Source organism: Ahaetulla prasina, chromosome 1 (genome assembly GCF_028640845.1).
Source record: "Ahaetulla prasina isolate Xishuangbanna chromosome 1, ASM2864084v1, whole genome shotgun sequence".
Classification (NCBI taxonomy): Eukaryota; Metazoa; Chordata; class Lepidosauria; order Squamata; family Colubridae; genus Ahaetulla; species Ahaetulla prasina.
This window is the reverse complement of record NC_080539.1, coordinates 361,144,936-361,158,399: the sequence shown is the minus strand read 5'-3', so window position 1 is coordinate 361,158,399 and position 13,464 is coordinate 361,144,936. Positions and strand designations below refer to the sequence as shown.

The following is a 13,464-nucleotide window of genomic DNA, read 5'->3' as shown; positions in this document are numbered from 1 at the left end:
CAACCATCTTGATAATTTATCATCACATTCTGTAGATACCCTTGTTTCAAGGCTGGGGCTTTCAAGATTATAAAGTCCCAACAGCAACTGCAAAAGGAAAGATGGCACTTAGTTCCCAGAATGGTCATTTTTTTCTTTTTCTATTCCTCCCTGGCTTCTGCAGAAGTTGGAAATAACCAAGCAGCTTAAATTTGTTTGTCTAATATCTGGCCCAGTTTTCTGCTACAAGTGGATGGTTATAGACCAGGTGGGGGTGGCTGGGAAATTCTGGGAGTTGAAGTCCACAGGTCTTAAAGTTGCCAAGTTTGGACACTCCTGTTATAGGTAACTTCCTCTCCAGTGTAATCAGTTGAAAAACTCTATAATATCAATATGAAAAGTTATTTTTAAAGGACTGGCATCTTGCTGTTCAGCAGACATCATACTTCCTCTTATTCTAAGTATATGTATATACCAAACAAGCTTCAGTCTATCTTAATGCACACCAGACACACTTCCTCTTATATCTGTCTGTGTGTCAGTCTTGATGCTTACCCAGACAGCAACTTCCTCTTACTTTAATAATTTAATATTCTTTAATATGATAAATATTAAAGCAAGTTTTGGACTTAAAGCTAATCCTTATTTCCAACAATACATTTGGACCAAAATGCTTTCTTAGAAATTAAAAAGTATAAAGGGATGTGTGGCCCCTATAATTATTTGGAAGTATATTAATCTGCCACCATCCCAAGAGATAAACTAAGAAATTATCTTGAGGAGGCATAGAAGATAAGAGGGTCAGCTTCATTAACTAGCCTTCCAAGTGTTTTGTAACTGTTCATATCTGCAAAGTAGAAGCCATTTAGTAAAAATAACCTTCATCTTAGATTCCAGACATGCTTACAAGAATCCCAGAATAGAAGATTTGGGGACTAGAAATCTTGGACATTGAAAGGGAGAAACTAATTAAAACAGAGATTCTTGGGTGAGATGCCATCTCATTTCACCGTTTTGAGCAATGTTCTTCCTGAGGCACAGAAATTATGTCCTTGTGGGGGAGTTTAATGCTGAATCCATCTATCCTTGTTAGCTGTTTTCCGCGTCCTTTGCTGATTCTGCCTCTCTGCCAATTCAGGCCGAAGAAGCCATGGCAACATACCGGACCTGCATTGCAGATGCCAACACCCAGAAGCAGGAATTGGAGGACACCAAAGTGACAGCACTTCGGCAACTCCATGAGGTGGTCAAACAGAGCGACCAGGTCATAAAGTCGGTGAGTTTGGTTGGGACATCCCACCAATGTGGTTCAGCCCTTTGATCCTTAAGAAGAAGCTGCAAGCAAGCTCACTCTGAGGGGGGGGGACATCACTGGTGGGTTGCCCCCAGTTCAGTCCGGTTCTTGCAAACCGGTAGTAAAACTGGGGGCGGGCTCCGCCCACCAACCCGGATGTCATCATAGACCATCTGCGCATGAGCAGAAGCTTCTTCCCATTGCGAACCGGTAATAAAGGTAAGTAGAACCCACCCCTGGGGAACATAGTTAGATGGGGGGGGGTTGTAGCCAAAACAAAATAGTTTCCTGTGGGAACCAAGGACATTCCAACAGGTGGCTGGAGGAAAGAGGGGCAAAGTAACTAGGCAACCAGCCAGCACCTTGATTGGACAATGTGACTGATGGTTTGGGGAAAGGGGGAACTTTCACTTTTTAATTAGGTGAAAACCACGAAAACTTTCAGAGTCGATTTTCACTAGTTTGTGCCAATATGATATCTCCAATAAAACTGTTCTTTGAGGAATCTGCCTGCCTCGGAGTTCTGCTTTCTATGGGGCTATGACTTGGAACCCTGCCATCAGAACTAGAAACTTAGTTTGTGTCCAAGTGGGAGCTAAGATTGTCACAAAAGTTTTTGCGCAGAATTCTGGTAGTGGGTTTTTGTGGGTTTTGGTTTTGTGATGCCCACACTGGAAATGTTTTATTCATATTGATGACTGATAATATACAAGTTGGGGCTGATTCTTAGCAACTACATAGATACGTTTTCCCCATGACTTCATTCATATATTTCATGCTTTTCTCTGACATGTTTCTCCCATTGCTTCTTTTCTTTGACTTCCGGATTCCAGGCTACCATTTCCTTCTATCAAATCATGCACATGCAGACAGCCCCACTGCCTGTCTATTTCCAGACGTTGTGTGAGAGCAGCAAACTCTATGATCCCGGGCAACAGTATGCCTCTCACGTCAAGCGGTTGCAGCGGGGAGACGAACCTGAGACACAGTATGATTTTGAGCCCTACGTGTCAACCAACAACTGGTAGGGTTTGGCACTAATGCGAACAATCGTGACAAATCCTAATCAGTCCTCAGCCTTCCCCAGAGGTGTGGGAGCACAACTTCCAGAATTCCAAATGGCATCCCCAAAAAATTATGGGAATTGAAGTTATCCCTTCAGACTGTTTGCCAACCAACCTCTCTGAAATCAGGACTGCTTCCTACCCACCCACCCCCAATATTTTTCCTGTATAGCATATAGACATGAACCAGGGGACGGTATAGCTCCCAGGCAGTGATAGGTTTCAAAAAAATTTACCGGTTCTGTGGGTGTGGCTTGGTGGGTGTGGCAGGGGAAGGATACTGTAAAATCTCTATTCCGTCCCCAATCCAGGGGAAGGTTACTGCAAAATTCCCATTTCCTTCCAATCAGCTGGAACTCAGGAGGCAGAGAATAGATGGGGATGGGGCCAATCAGAAGTTTTACTACGGGTTCTCCGAACTACTCAAAATTTCCGCTACTGGTTCTCCAGAACTGGTCAGAACCTGCTAAAACCCACCTCTGCTCCCAGGGCCTTTACAAAAATTGTCAAGGTATTAATATTTAATATGGTAGAAATTGTAAATGATTTCTTCATATTGGCTATAATTACAGTGCCCATATTTTTTTAGCGGGGGTGGGAATAAAGGACAAATCTGAGAAAGGGGCAAATCTGAAAGAGGTTCATAGGGATAAAAAAAATGTCATTGTTTATAACTTTGCTTAACAAAGGAAAATTCAAGAGCAAAACCAAGAAAAGCTTTACAGAGATGCATATTGTAATAAAAATATCTACAGTCAATCAGGATATGTAAATAGAAAGATAATTCAGTTTCTGTATTTTTTCACATGAATGTGAACGACTGCCATTTCTATAGTAAAAAGCTGAAGGACCAAAATAACGGGCAAAAGTGAATTTTTGAAAAATAAATTAATCTAAAGGTCCGCTTTCTGGAATAAGGGATTGTTCCTTGTAATAAAGGACATATGGTCCCTATAGATATATTAACACTGTTTCTAGAGTTTAACTTGAACTGACTCAAAGGTTTTGTCCTGGTCACATGCAATTTATTGTTCTGACCTCAAGGGCGAGTCATTCACTGGCCAGGCAATCCTACACTTGAGAAAGGTTGCTAATAGATGGGTTTTCTAAACCTGGATTGATGGGATGTCTTATTAAGGGGTTATCTTTGCTTCTGTTCAGCTCTTTTGCAATACAGATATTCCCGATTTAATGACAGTAATGATGCCTAGAATTTCCATTGTATGTTATGACTATCGTTAGCTGAGGCACCCATGTGATCAACCCAATTTTACAGCATTTTTTGAGGCGGTCATTAAGCAAACACAGTGGTCATAAAGCAAATTCAGCAGTCCTTAAAAGAACACTGTGGTTGTTAAGCATGCAGGCAATCCTTGACTTACGACCACAGTTGAGCACAAAATTTCTGTTGCTAAGTGAGTTAGTTATTGAGTATTGCCCCATTTTGCAGCCTTTTTCTCAGGATTAAGTGGATCGTCGCAGTTGTTAAATGAATTATGCGGTCGTTAAGTGAATCTGGCTTTCCCCTTTGACTTACGGTCGTAAGTTTAAAAACTGGTCATAAGTCACATTTTTCTGCTCCATTGGAATTTTGAATGGTGACATTAATGGTTATAAGTCAAGGATTATCTGTATCTACAGTGGGTCTTTTTTGTTGGAAACTGGAAGTAAACCCCAGCTTCCAGCACAAAATGTTGAAATTTTGGAGCATATTCACCAGGATTTTTGGAAATTTTGGAGCATATGCACCAAGACAAATTCCTTGTGTATCCAATCACACTTCACCAATAAAAATTCTATTCTATTCTATTCTATTCTATTCTAAATTGGTGGTCATAAGGCACTGCAAACAAGCCATGAATGCAGACCAATCACCGCGTATCAAAGGTGCGGTCACATGAACATGGGGGCAGTCAGCCATCAGAACTTTGAATCTGGGTTCTAGGTTCCCTTTGGGGTGTGTGTTCAGTGTAACTTTGAATGGTCATTAAACAACCGGTCATAAAGTCGAGGACTACCTGTATTCCCTCTTCAACAGCTCCCCGGTGACTCGGGCAAGAAAAGGCAGCTGCAGTATTAGTGAATTCACAGGAACGAGTAGCTCTGACACCTCCAGTAAAGACGGAGCAGCCTCCGAAGGTGACACAGCGGCAGGCCGAGACCCTCAGAACCGGCCCACCCAGCTTGAAAAACGAGGTGAGGAAACAGCTTAATTTTTCTGCTGAAGCGGGATTTCTGCACCTCTCCCGCCCTTTAAATGATCCCTTGGTTTTGTACCATGGATAACGTCTCCAGCAGGACTTGGCTTCCAGGTGCATCGTTCTGATTCCTCCCTTGCAGGATTTCCAGTAAATTTAGTATGAATTTGCTCCCAAATGCAAAACGTGTCTGTCTGCCTGCCTGTCTGTCTGTATGCGTGGGATTCGTTGTCTAGTTTTGAAATAAACCATATGAGCCTCTGTGGCTCAGACTGCTAGTGCAGTCTGTTATTAACAGCAGCTGCTTGCAATTACTGCAGGTTCTAGTCCCACCAGGCCCAAGGTTGACTCAGCCTTCCATCCTTTATAAGGTTGGTAAAATGAGGACCCAGATTGTTGGGGGCAATAAGTTGACTTTGTATATAAATATACAAATAGGATAAAGACTATTGCTAACATAGTGTAAGCCGCCCTGAGTCTTCGGAGAAGAGCGGGATATAAATGCAAATAAAACAAAAACAAAAACCACCAGCCAAAACTCCCAAGAGTGGTACTTTTATTTACTACTTTGCAAAGCGGGTTCACCACGCACATGCAAGTACAGTACACACACCTTAAATCATCACTATGTTTTCTTTATATTCCCGATTGAAATTGCAAATTTACCTTCCACCTTTTCCTCATTGGCTTAGTACTCGTGCCGTCACAACCTATCCGAAGCATCTGAAAGTGAATACATTATCTCTGCCCCTGATTACATCTCCCATTACTCTAATTCTATCGCCCCCCCCCCACCGCCCTTATTTACAAATTACCTCTTATGGTCCTAGTTCCTAGGGCTTGTTTCTAGAGTAGCTATCATATAAGTAAGTTCTGGTTAAGACCGGTTTCTAGGGTAGCAGAGGCCTTCCTATGTATAATTCTCAAACTTCATCCTAGCTCATGAGATTAGAAATATGTATACAATGTAATTTCTTCACAGGCTAGCATATCTTCTAGTTTCTGTAAAAACAATAGGTTCTGTTTTTGTATGTATTTATCAAGGGTGAAATGTTCCCGGTTTGGACTGGATTGGCCAATCCAGTAGCGATGGCGGCGGGTGGTTTGGAGAACCGGTAGCAAAAATCCCTGCCCCCCACAGCCCATGCCCACCCAGTCACCCGGTCGCCCACTTGTCGCTTCTTTTAAAAAATGCTTTTAAAAGGTTAAAAAAAAAGGCTCTGACGATCACAGCTGAGCTGCGCGATCGTCAGAGCCCGTTTTTTTACTTTTAAAAGCATGTTTTTACAACCTATTTGGCCAAAGAGGTTGTAAAAATATGCTTTTAAAAGGTTAAGAAAAAGGCCCTGACGATCATAGCTGAGCCACGCGATCAGCAGAGCCTTTTTTTTACTTTTAAAAGCATTTTTATACAATCTATTAGGTTGTAAAAAAATGCTTTTAAAACTAAAAAAAAAATCAGACGCCACAGCTGATCTGCACGCTGTTCTACTTAACACATGCCTCCTTTTGGTGTGCACTGTGTGCGTGCGTGCTCACACCTCATATTTGGTGCGTGGTGCACACTGCGCATGCACAGCCAGCGAACCGGTAGTAAACCAATTCAGATTTCACCACTGGTATGTATGTATGTATGTATGTATGTATGTATGTATTTGCTGCGTTTATTTATTTATTTGCTGCATTTATTTAGTTACTTACTTGATTCTAACTACTTTTGGTGGGGGGTCACGATTCATTTGGGGGGGAAAGGCTTTCAAGAGACATACGTCTCACATAGTTTTAAAAGATAGATGGTAGGTGGAGATACTAGGAAGAAACACAGGGCTCCTTAATGCCCTGCCAGAGGTATTTGTAAATTTGGTCCTAAACATTGGAGGCTGCATTAGACCAGGGGTCTCCAACCTTGGCAACTTTAAGACTTGTGGACTTCAACTCCCAGAATTCCTGGGCCAGCTTTGCTAGCTGAGGGATTCTGGGAGTTGAAGTCCACAAGTCTTAAAGTTGCCAAGGTTGGAGACCCCTGCATTAGACAGATCCCTGCAGTGTTCCCATGTCTTAGAACTGTAGCCTCAGAAGGGATCTTGAAGATAATCCAATCCTCTGTCCACATCACCCCAGACACATGGCTGCAAACTTTTTTTTAAGTTGAGGCCCATTCCTCATGTCATACTGCAAATTTAAAAAAAAGAAAGAAAATAACTCTGTTGCTATATGTATGCATTTATTTATTTAATGTACGTGCTCTGTGCTTTTCAAAATATACGTCTTCAAAGGGTTGTCCCTCCCAAAGGTGCTTTTTCAAAAGGCCACCGGGCTTTGTTTTTGTTGTTGTTTTTGTTCAAAAACAAAAAAAGTCCAGTTGCGTTTTGAAAAAAAAACACCATGGTCCATAGACATCTCCAAAGGGTTGTAACTGGCCCTTCTGTGTCTCTGCATAAGTTGCTTGGCTTGGATCTGGAAGGAGAAATAGACCCGGGTAACATATGTAGCTAAACCTCTTCTCAAAGCAGGTCCTGCTGTTATGTGGCCAGGCCCCCTGCTAGGATCTAACCACAGCACAAATGTGTTCTGGCAGCATCTTTTTCGGCCAGGTCCCCACGAGATCACTGTCAACTTGTCCCAGCTCATGGGATGACATGATAGCAGTGTTCCAATATTACGGGGCAGCCACAAAGAAGAGGGAGTCAAGCTATTCTTCAAGGCACCTGAGAGTAGAACAAGAGGCAATGGGTGGAAACTAATCAAGGAGAGAAGCAACTTAGAACTAAGGAGAAATTTCCTGAAAGCTAGAACAATTAAGCAGTGGAACAAATTGCCTCCAGAAGTTGTAAATGCTCCAACACTGGAAATTTTAAGACGATGTTGGATAACCGTTTGTCTGAAGTGGTGTAGGGTTTCCTGCCTAAGTAGGGGGTTGAACTAGAAGACCTCCAAGGTCCCTTCCAACTCTGTTATTCTATTTATGACTGAGCCCGGCTTAGATGATCTTTAGCTGTTCCAGGATTCGAATAGTATTCCTCCCATATCTTATTCTGCCAGCATTACCCTCCAGGCAAGGAGCATCTGTTACTTTTGGTCACCTGGAAGAAACTCAGAGTCCAGCAGTGACTAGAAACAGAGACCGTGGAGACAGAAATGGGATGTGCAACAGGAACAAGTCATTTCACACTGGGGGTTTTCCTCTGACTCAAAGATTCATTATCGCTCATTACTGGAGAAAGCTCTTGCCTGATCTCAGAAGTGGTCAGAAGCAATAGGAGCTGCTTGAAAGGAAGGCTCAGGTAGTCCTCAACCTACAACCACAGTTAACAACCAGAATTTTCATGACTATACACAAGGTGGTTGTTAGGTTCAGATTCACTTAACGACTGCAGATTCTCTTAACAACCGCAGCAATTTGCTTAATGGGGCAAAACTCACTTAAGAATTGCCTTCCTTAGCGATGGAAATTTTGGGCTCGATTGTGGTCATAAACCAAGGATGATCTGTAGTGCGGGTCAAAATAATCCAACCCCTTCATGAGATTCTCCGTCTGCACTAACCGAGATCCAGCTATATTGGCAAAGTGCCTGACTGGGAGATGCTTTTTCTGTTTCAAAGAACCAGTCAGCATTGCAAAGGCCCAACCTCTTGTCTGACTCTGCGTGTGTAGGAATGAAATCTACCTTGTCATTGGCTCCGTAGGTGGGCGAGGTCACCAGGTACACAAATCATGGCCAACAGCCATCACAGAGACCAAGGACAATCTGGAATCCTCTACCACAAGCACAGGTATCTTCCCTGACCTATGGATTGTGCAAGTTCCATTAGGATCTGAGCTGAAAAGAATCAAATAAGACAGTAGAGTAGAGTAGAGTAGGGTAGAGTAGAGTAGAGTATAGAGTAGAGTATAGAGTAGAGTAGAGTAGAGTAGAGTAGAGTAGAGTAGAGTAGAGTAGAGTAGAGTAGAGTAGAATAGAATTCTTTATTGACCAAGTGTGATCAATAAGGAATTTGTCTTGGTGCATATGCTCTCGGATACACAAGGAATTTGTCTTGGTTCATATGCTCTCAGAGTAAATAAAAGAAAAAATACGTTCATCAAGAGTCCTAAGGTACAACACTTAATGATAGTCATAGGGAAACAGTCGATATAAATCTTAAGGATACCAGCAACAAGGTTATAGTCATACAGTCATAAGTGGAAGGAGATGGGTGATAGGCACGATGAGAAGATTAATAGTAGTGCAAATTTAGTAAATAGTTTGACAGTGTTGAGGGAATTATTTGTTTAGCAGAGTGATGGCCTTCGGGGAAAAAGCTGTTCTTGTGTCTAGTTGTTCTGGTGTGCAGTGCTCTATAGCGTCGTTTTGAGGGTAGGAGTTGAAACAGTTAATTTCCAGAATGCGAGGGGTATGTAAATCTACTTTCATCAATATATTTATTTCTTCCCATTCCTTCATTCAATTTATATTTGATCAATGCACCCGATCCTACATTGGCAGCTATGGAAAGAGTCATTAAATTCAGGGAGCTTTAGAAGAACAACTTGTTTCTACCCTTCAATCACTCAAGAAGACATTTTGAGTTGAAGATAAGCTACACTCAAAGAGGGCATTTGAGCTAAAATCACCAATCACTTCTGTGGTTGAGACGAAATCTGAAAATTCAGCCGGATTCTACATACTCCAGCTTTCTGGGTCTCCAAAACTCCCAAGATTCTTCTAGACTATGGAATTTTCCTTATCTCAAAAGCCCCAGCTTGGCTTTTCTATTAGTCCCTGGCTCTGGCCTTTCGGGGATCCTCCACCCGCATGCGGCCCACATGTCCTCCTCTGGCCTCAAACTATGCCCCTCCGAGGCCAAAGCCATTTATCCAGCCTGCGGCCTGCCATGCTCAGCCGAAGGACTGCAGGGGGGCAGTGCAGGTAGAAGGATGTGGAATGGGCACAGGAGGACCGAAGCAGTTTGGGTAAGGTTCTTACCTGTTAAGAAGTCCCATCTGAAAAGCACTGCAGTGGAAAGAAGCAGCCAGGTTGAATCTTCGTAGTCTTTCAGTTCTTGCAGCCACTTCTTCTGGCCCTTGGTATTGGGCGAGCCTCGGTCGCTCGCGGAGATGTTCCATGTGCTCTCCAGGTTGGCAGCTGTTTCTCTCCGCTGCTGCCCTTGCTGCAAGATGTCTTGTGCAGCACAGTGAAATTTAGCAGCCGCGAGCTGCCACTTTGGGTTCTGTAAGTCTCATCCGGAAGGCACTACAGGCCTGCAGCAGAGAGAAACAGCATTCACCCTGGCTGCTTCTCTTGCTGCAGCACTTTCCAGATGAGCCTTAGAGAAAAGCGACGGCTCACTAGTGCTAAATTTCGCTGTGCAGCACAAGACGCTCTCCCAGCGAGAGCAGCAACCAAGAGAAACATTTTTTTTGGGGGGGGGGATGGAATTCTTGCAAGGTGTTATCCAAAAATCACACACTGTGCCACATGTTGACCCCTAGATAGGGCTGTTTTTGACATCTTTATGGTTTCCTTTTTCTGCTGTCTGGGATCTAATTTGATAATATCTAAAACTGAGGCTTTCTCTTGGTTAGGTGAGTTTCCTCAGATGCCTTCAAATGGATCGCTGACCCCTAAAGATGATCCTGACGGGAATTCACCTTCCTTTGAACAGAGTAAGTATTAGTGGAATAATACAAGCTAGTGGTAAAATTCCTACCTGTAGAACTGGGGTCTCCAACCTTGACAATTTTACAACTTGTGGACTTCAACTCTCAGAATTCCCAGCGCATGCTGGCTGAGGAATACTGGGAATTGAAGTCCACAAGTTGTAAAGTTGTCAAGATTGGAGACCCCTGCTTGTAGGGACTTAAGGGAAAAATCAGTAAAATAGGCATAAAATCCACAACTAGAAGCTGGAGCAGTGTTTCTCAACCTTAGTAACTTTAAAGATTGGTGGACTTCGACATTTTGTCCTCGAATGTTGTGCGTTGTATACAACTGTAACTTTTACTTCGTTTGGCCCCTCCCCCTCCAGATTCGTGTAATCAGATAAAGGAAACGGAACAAAAAGCAACTCTGATGCAATGTTACCGTACGCATAGAATCATAGAGTGGGAAAGGACCTTCAGCATGGGTGGCTGGGGAATTCTGGGAGATGAGGTCCATCCGTTTTCAAGTTGCCAAGACAGAGAGGCAACTGAGCCAGTTTGGTGCAGTGGTTAAGGTGTTTATCTAGAAACCAGGCGACTGTGAGTTCTAGTCGCACTTTACAGATGAAAACCAATTGGGTGACTCGGGACCAGTCACTCTCTTTCAGCCTGATCCACCTCACAGGGTTGTTTGTTGCTATTGTAGGGAAAATGGGACGAGAAAGGAGTATTGGATATGTTTGCCGACTTAAGCTACTTATTAAAAAAATAAGAAAGGCAGGATAAAAATATTTAACAATAAATCTAATAATAAACTGCAGATTTGGTTGGTGTTTTAGTCTTTGCCTTTTTTAAAAATTTCTGGTTACCAGGTATTAATGAAATGACTCCAGGAATCTCTACGCCCACCGGCCCTTTCCGGCATATCAGCTTGTCCAGAGCTGCCCAAACCCACCGGCTGAGGAAGCTGCGGACACCCTCAAAATGCCGAGAGTGCAACAGCTACGTTTACTTCCAGGGAGCTGAATGTGAAGAGGTAGGACAGGCAAAGGGGAGGCAGCACGAAAGGTACAGGCACACCTCGGAGATACAGGTAGTCCTCGACTTACAACAATTCATTTAGTGACCCTTCAAAGTTACAACGGCACTGAAAAAAGTGACTTATGACCATTTTTCACACTTACGACCATTGTAGCATCTCCATGGTCACGAGATCAAAATTCAGTCACTTGGCAGCTGACTCACATTTATGACAATGGTCATGTGATCACTTTTTGCGACCTTCTGGCAAGCAAAGTTAATGGGGGTTAGCCAGATTCACTTAACAATCAAGTTCCTAATTTAAAAACTGCAGCAATTCACTTTAACAATTGTGGCAAGAAAGATAGTAAAATGGGGAAAATTCATTTAACAACTGTCTCACTTGGCAATAGAAATCTTGTGCTCAGTTGTGGTCGTAAGTCAAGGACTATCTGTATTACAAATTTGATTCCAGGCCATCACCCTACAGCAAATATTGCAATAAAGCGAGTCACATATTTTTTTTTTGATTCCTCAGTGCATATAAAACTTTACACTATACTGTAGTATAGTGAGCCAAGTTTCTGTTGCTAAGCAAGACGGTTGTTAAGTGAATGTTGTCCCATTTTACAACCTTTTTTTGCCACATTTGTTAAGTGAATCACTGCGGTTGTTAAGTTAGTAACACCGTTGTAAACTTAATCTGGCTTTCACAAAAGGTGATCATATGACACTGCAACCGTCACAAATTCATGCCAGTTGCCAAGTGTCCAAATTTTGATCACGGGATGCTGCAAGAGTCGTAGGTGTAATAAGTCACTTTTTTCAGTGCCATTCAGTGGTGGGATTCAAATTTGTTTACTATTGGTTCTGTGGGCGTGGCTGGGTAGGTGTGGCTTGGTGGGCATGGCAGGGGAAGGATACTCTAACATCTCCATTCCCACCCCACTCTAGGGGAAGGATATTGCAAAATCCCCATTTCTTCCCAATCAGCTGGGACTCGGAAGGCAGAGAATAGATGGGAGCAGGGCCAGTCAGAATTTTTACTACTGGTTCTCCGAACTACTCAAAATTTCCATTATCGGTTCTCCAGAACTGGTCAGAACCTGCTGAATACCACCTCTGGTGCCATTGTAACTTTGAACGGTCACTAGACAAATGGTTGAAAGTCAAGGACTACCTGTATTACAGTGTTTCTCAATCTCAGCTGGATGGACTTCCAGCTTCCACAATTCCCCAACCTGCCTTGAGAAACCCTACCTAAAAAAAAACAAAACCCTCTTGTTAATGACATATTGCCACCCAGTGGCTCTTTCTGGAACTGCACAAACTCCCTAATTGTACAGCTGTTTCACTTCCACTCTCTCTGCCTCTGCCTCCTCTTCCCCAGTGTTACTTAGCCTGCCACAAGAAATGCCTGGAGACCCTGGCCATTCAGTGCGGACACAAGAAACTTCAAGGCAAACTGCAGCTCTTTGGGCGAGACTTTGCTCAGGCTTCCCACACCGGCTCTGATGGCGTCCCCTTCATCATCAAGAAGTGCATCAACGAGATCGAAAGGCGGGCCATGAAAACAAAAGTAAGAGGTGGAGCACCTGTAATGAAAGAAAGTTATTTACAGAGGGGAAAACATTCCTCTGCTCCAGAGCTTGGGAATTGGGCCATCAAGCTAGCAATCCTAATGCAGCGGTGAAATCTGGCCGGATCTACCCGGCTTGCGCAAACCGGTAGGGCTAGAGGCAGGAGGCTCCACCCAGCCACTGGGACGTCATTACGTCCATTTTTGACCCTCTGCGCATGCGCAGAAGGCCCTGCACATGCGCAGAAGAGGCGCGCACACTCACATTTCCGAACCAGTAGCGAAGGTAAGTGCATTTCACCGCTGTCCTAATGGTTAAGTTGATGAGCCCTGATCTTTGAAGACTGGGGTAGTCAAGAACCAGCTGAAATTTCACAGCAAAAATCACTGCGATGGTTCTGCTTTGTTCTGCTATAAACTGGGGTTTTCCCATCTTGGTCACTTTAAGAGGCATGGACTTCAACTCCTAGAATTCCCCAGCCAGCCATAGCTTGTGGCAGTTGAAGGCCACATCTCTTAAAGTAGCCAAGATTGGGAAACCCTGCTGTGGGGTCTCCAATAGATTTTTTTTTAAATTTGCATTTATATCCCGCCCTTCTCCGAAGACTCAGGGCGGCTTACACTATGTCAAGCAATAGTCTTCATCCATTTGTATATTATATACAAAGTATACAAAATATACAACAATCTGGGTCCTCATTTTACCT

The 13,464-nt window shown here is 43.3% G+C and overlaps 1 protein-coding gene across 5 annotated transcripts in view; it reads left to right on the top strand.

Annotated features, from left to right (window-relative positions):
• The window catches only part of ARHGAP45 (Rho GTPase activating protein 45), a 70,270-nt gene that overhangs the window by 49,319 nt on the left and 7,487 nt on the right, over positions 1–13,464 (top strand). For 4 of the 5 annotated variants that reach the window (XR_009152739.1, XM_058163331.1, XM_058163327.1 and 1 more), the window contains 7 exons: positions 1,118–1,255; positions 2,107–2,297; positions 4,376–4,533; positions 8,223–8,309; positions 10,102–10,182; positions 11,031–11,194; positions 12,569–12,757. Coding sequence is in view for 4 of the 5 variants with exons in the window: in XM_058163331.1 (XP_058019314.1) it covers positions 1,118–1,255; positions 2,107–2,297; positions 4,376–4,533; positions 8,223–8,309; positions 10,102–10,182; positions 11,031–11,194; positions 12,569–12,757 (1,008 nt within the window). In the remaining variant the exon portion in view is untranslated. The remainder of the gene's footprint in view (positions 1–1,117; positions 1,256–2,106; positions 2,298–4,375; positions 4,534–8,222; positions 8,310–10,101; positions 10,183–11,030; positions 11,195–12,568; positions 12,758–13,464) is intronic. The other variant, XM_058163330.1, reaches the window with a different exon arrangement.